General features: G+C 40.1%; 1 protein-coding gene across 6 annotated transcripts in view; it reads left to right on the top strand.

Annotated features, from left to right (window-relative positions):
* Positions 1-5,006, top strand: part of kif21b (kinesin family member 21B) — a 71,923-nt gene that overhangs the window by 54,459 nt on the left and 12,458 nt on the right. For 5 of the 6 annotated variants that reach the window (XM_014002102.1, XM_014002105.1, XM_014002103.1 and 2 more), the window contains 5 exons: positions 1,667-1,803; positions 3,442-3,622; positions 3,773-3,937; positions 4,554-4,671; positions 4,769-4,939. In XM_014002102.1, coding sequence (XP_013857556.1) covers positions 1,667-1,803; positions 3,442-3,622; positions 3,773-3,937; positions 4,554-4,671; positions 4,769-4,939 — 772 coding nt within the window. Of the gene's footprint in view, positions 1-1,666; positions 1,804-3,441; positions 3,623-3,772; positions 3,938-4,553; positions 4,672-4,768; positions 4,940-5,006 lie in introns of those variants that run through there. The other variant, XM_014002107.1, reaches the window with a different exon arrangement.

Raw genomic sequence — 5,006 nt, 5'->3', positions numbered from 1 at the left:
ATTATTGGGAGGTGAAACACTCCAGTATGTAACAGAACAAGTGTTATCTTTTACTTTTATAAATTCTTTTATTTTATTGCATTGAATCATAAATGTTTAATTATAAATAGTTTAAAATGTATTATTATATTAAACTCATTTATTTATTTATTTATTTTGGTGGGAAGCGGTGCCTCATTTATGGGCTGGACAGAAGTCATCCACCTTGGGGTCACTACTTGAATAGCCCTGTTTTAAATACAATAAGTATCCAAATCATAGCTTCCTCTTGTAAAACCTTAAGAAAAAAATTGAGTTTGTCCAAAAAATAGAACTATGAAAATAGTTTTGGTTTTACTCTTAAGTGGTTTAAATCAAAATGGGAGTTCAATTTACCCTCAAGATAAAAGAAGTCAATCTGCAAACGATGCTGAGTTCACTTCTACAGCATAACGCTCTGATAATCTGAGTGTTATCGACTTCACCTCCATGTGGCCACGCAGTCTTTTCTCTGAGCCCCAGAAGGGAACTGGCTGAGGTGGTTCTTAGACTGTACTCCCTCTGGAGTTTGGAGGGAAAATGCACCGTTTGCTGCATGTGGCGAAGATGACATCCTGAGATGCTGTGCTGAGCTTTATCRTCAGTGGAGCTGGTCTTCCAGCTGTGGCTTTTGTTGATAATCGCTTTTGAGCTTGTTCTGTGACAAACAGTTTTTTTTGTGTGTGTGTGCGTTTTGTGAAAACTTGGCAATCATGCATGTGGTGACAACACTGGCTGGAGAATGAAACTTCCCTACTTTGACATTTTTATACTCTGGTAAAAAAAAAGAGAGAAGAAAACGTAAAGTTTTTTTTTGTTTTTGATTTGAAGTGTTTGTGTGGTTTTGMTCATCAGCTGGTACAGAAGAGGAGCATGTCGCCCTGCTCGACACACTGCTCTGTACTCCGCTCYCTCTGTGCTGAAACAAATCTGCTCTGATTTTCGTGTGCAGTCACAGTTTTCTTTGACTTCCTCACATCCTCTGGTTCTCTCTGTGTGTTTTGCACTTTCTCACACACACAAACCACTACCCGTGAAGCCCACCAGAGACCAATTCTTTTCCACAGCCCCCTCGCCTTCTCTCTGCTCTGCCACTCTGTCGACTGCTCTGCAGGCGTTCTGGGACTGGCCTGTCGAAGGGACATAGATTGGGTGTGTGTGTGAGAGTGTGTGTGTGTGTAGGGACAGTGGTCCAGCTTGAGTAAATTGAGTACACGTACTGTGTTTCTGTGTCTTAGCCAAGTAAAACGGGGAAGCAGCCTTTACTCTTGTAGTGCGTTAATTGGGCTGCTATGCATCAAAAAAGGRGGGATGGAGGGCAGAGGAAGCAGAACAGAGAGACAGCAGAACTGGGCTTAAGCCAACAGAGAAGTGTATAGTCTTGTATTATTGATAGTATGAAGCACATTTTTGCTCTAATAATAAGTAGTAGTTCTTTAAAATGTAGCCAGAGAAAAGTAGATCAGTAGATCACTGTAATTCAGTCCTCCTTTTTAAAATAACATTTCTGAATGAATACGGAGGTTTGTGTTTTTCTTTTTTTTATCTTCTATAAGAGTTTTCTGCATGCAGGTTCACACTCAGCCTGTTTCTTACATCATCCTGCCGGATTTCCATCGAACACTGACTCTGTGTCTGTGAACTATAGGGGTGTGATCAATCCCATCGGGGGTGTGAAGGGGGGTCGGACAGCACCCCTGCAGTGTGCCTCTGTAGCCGAGGGCCACTCAAAGCCGGTTCTGTGTGTGGATGCTACAGATGAGCTGCTGTTCACTGGATCTAAAGGTAGACGCTATGCTACATGAAACGTTARGCTCTTTCTGTTACTGACAAAACATTTGCCATTTCTAAACAATCACGTCAACAGAAGCTGGATTCACAACTCAGCCAACTGAACAGCTGAAATGACAAAAAACACAGAAATGTTCAAAAATATGTAAATAAAATAATATAAAGAAACATCAGCTCTGAAAGAATCTCAAACTCTGCCGAAATCAAAAGCTCAAGGAGTAAAGATGAGTCTTGAGCATAGATTTAAAAGTCTCAACAGTCTTAGTGGTCTGAATGCAGAAAGGTAAACTTTCCACAGGTTTGGGGCAGAAATTGTAAAAACTCCAGTCACCTCTGAGCTTTAGTTTGAATCTAGGAACATTTAAGAGGAACTGATTGGATGACCGAAGTGCTCTAAGAGTGGATGTTGAAGTTCACACAGCTATGATGGGGCCAGACCTTTTAGAACTTTAAACATAAGGAGTAAAATCTTAAAATCTATCCCAAAGCAAACAGGAAGCCAAAGGATAGAAGCCAGAACTGGAGACATGTTTGTATTTTTTGTACCTACTTAAAGAAGGTTTGGAAACATGTGTGAAATATGCTCAAAAATATTTAAATTTGACCTTTTTCTATTCAAATGTTTAAATGACAAAGACTTCATGCAACAAACCTTAATGTTGTGTCTGCGTTTTAAATTAAATGTCTTGTTATTTAGTAGACTGTACTTTGCAAGTAATTAAATGAGTACCTCTGCATAGGCCTGTTGGATTACTCAATTAGTCATCAGTAATGGCTTGCTTTYTGCCTTTGTTCTGGCTAGCTAAATTAATATCAATGTGCAGAAAGTGTTACCCATGTGGCCTGATGAYTGTGACGCCATTTTGGCTTGAAAATAATCATCATTTGTACAAGTGAAGCGTAAGACTGAGCCGGTGCTAAAAAAAAAAAACAAAAACATCTGTTTAGTTTATCTGCAGAAACTAGCATGTGGAATGAGTAATAAAAAAAATTAATCAACTTCATTTATTCATTATTAGTTCAGCAGAGCTAAATTAATTTAGAATGATTGGATTGTTGTTGTAAAACAAAGATTTGAATAAAATGTGTTATTTAACTGAAGGATGGGGTTCTTAGTTTATGGGTCTTTTCATGGATTAGAGCTGCAACAACTAATTGATACAATTGATAAAAATCGATTATTAAAAGTGTTGGCAACAAATTTCATTATCGACTTGTTGTGTCGGGTGATTTATGATGGAATTAATGTAATGATTAAGCTTTAATTTGCCAACAATGTCTGAGTGAAGACACTTGCCTTAACCTAATACTGTAAATAAAACAAGATGTTTATTGAAGTCTTGTAATAAGCAGCTGTCTTGACTGAAAGTATTCTTGACATGATCGTCACTGACATGACCATGGTCAAAGATAAAAGACTTCACTATAATAGTTCACACTTTTATTTATTTTCACTTTTCCCTCAAGGACACCTTTTACCAAACTCATGCAGAGAAAATATAAAGAGACTTTCAATAATATAGCACACGTGCGTGCATATTTTTGTGTACATTATTTTTTTTTAACTTTAGTGACTTTCCACCTTTAGAAATGGTCAGACTCGTGTTGGACGTCTCTGCTCTCTTCCTCCAGATCGTACCTGTAAGATGTGGAATCTGGTAACGGGTCAGGAGATCGCCACCCTTAAAGGACACCCAAACAACGTGGTGTCTGTGAAATACTGCCCCTCCTCTGGTTTAGTCTTCTCTGTCTCCACCTCCTACATTAAGGTGTGGGACATCCGCGACTCCGCCAAATGTATCCGCACACTCACGTAAGTTTTTTTTTTTAAATCAGCCACATTGAAAATCTTGGAACTGGGCTTCTTTGTTTTTACATTAATAGATCATATTGTCATTTCTTAAACCCATCCTCCTGTCTTGYCCTCTCTCACACTGTTTGTCTTCTTTTCTTTCCCTGACAGATCATCAGGGCAGGTGATTTCAGGGGACGCTTGTGCAGGCACAACCACCCGTACTATCACCTTTTCTCAGGGCGAATGTCAAATCAACCAGATATCCCTGAACCCGTCAGGTTCTGTGCTCTATGCTGCTGCTGGAAACATTGTTCGCATGTTTGATCTCAACAGGTAGGTTTGCTCAGACAGACCTGCAATTAATTCTAAAAATACAACTATTATAGCTCTGCCTGTTAAGGACTTGCTGTAAATGTCTTTTCTTTCTCTAATTTATTTGGTTGGTCTTCAAATTCACGAACAGTTCATTCATAAATGTATCAGAATGTGTGAGAAAGGATCTAAAAGGTTGTGAAAAGACAGAACAGGAACTCTGGGGTCGGTGAAATRAAGAAAGCCCACATCTCCCACAAGGAGCTAGTTCCTGGCATCTCATGTTAACAACATATTCCCTTCAGATTTTTTTCTCCTAAAGGGAAATGATAAACAGATTGGACCAGGCAGTTTACGCTGAGGGGCTCCAAACTGTTTAATGATGCCTAAGCCCCCCCCCCCCCCCCCCCCCCCCCCCCAGAAATGAAAAATGAATGTATTAAACATTTCTCCATCCTCTGCCGGTGGCATCAGCTTGTCTCAGTGGTTTTACTTAACTCGAGAGAAAGAACAGGACTTCATTTAGTGACACAGTGATGTTGAACTTTTCTAAGAACAAATGTTGCTGACCTTTGTTTCACCTCCTGTCTTCAGTGTTTCATCTGCAGGGGTGTTTTCTTTTTGGGGGGTGTTTTAGGATGCAAGCAACAGGCAAGTTGACGGGCCACATTGGTTCAGTCATGTGTTTGACAGTGGGACAGTCTCTGCTGGGCAAAGATCAAGTCATCACTGGCTCCAAAGACCATTATGTCAAGGTACCACAAGACAGGATCCACATTCTAGTGTCAAATCTGAAACCTCGTGCTCRTCGCACTCGCAATAATTCCTCGTCCTCCCTCCCTTTTTCCTGAGGTGTTTGATGTGGCAGAGGGAACTCTGGGTAACGTGGGTCCAGCTCATAATTTCGAGCCTCCGCACTAYGACGGCATCGAATGTTTGGCCGTGCAGGGGGATGTGCTGTTCAGCGGCTCCAGAGACAACGGCATCAAGAAGTGGGAGCTGGAGCAACAGGAACTCACACAGGTGAGTGGAATTTTAACATTTTAAATAAATAAATAAATAAACAAATAAATAAATAAATAAACAAATA

Source organism: Austrofundulus limnaeus, unplaced genomic scaffold, assembly GCF_001266775.1.
Source record: "Austrofundulus limnaeus strain Quisiro unplaced genomic scaffold, Austrofundulus_limnaeus-1.0 Scaffold11, whole genome shotgun sequence".
Classification (NCBI taxonomy): Eukaryota; Metazoa; Chordata; class Actinopteri; order Cyprinodontiformes; family Rivulidae; genus Austrofundulus; species Austrofundulus limnaeus.
Note: the sequence above shows the minus strand (reverse complement) of the source record. Positions and strands in the feature narration are given on the sequence as shown.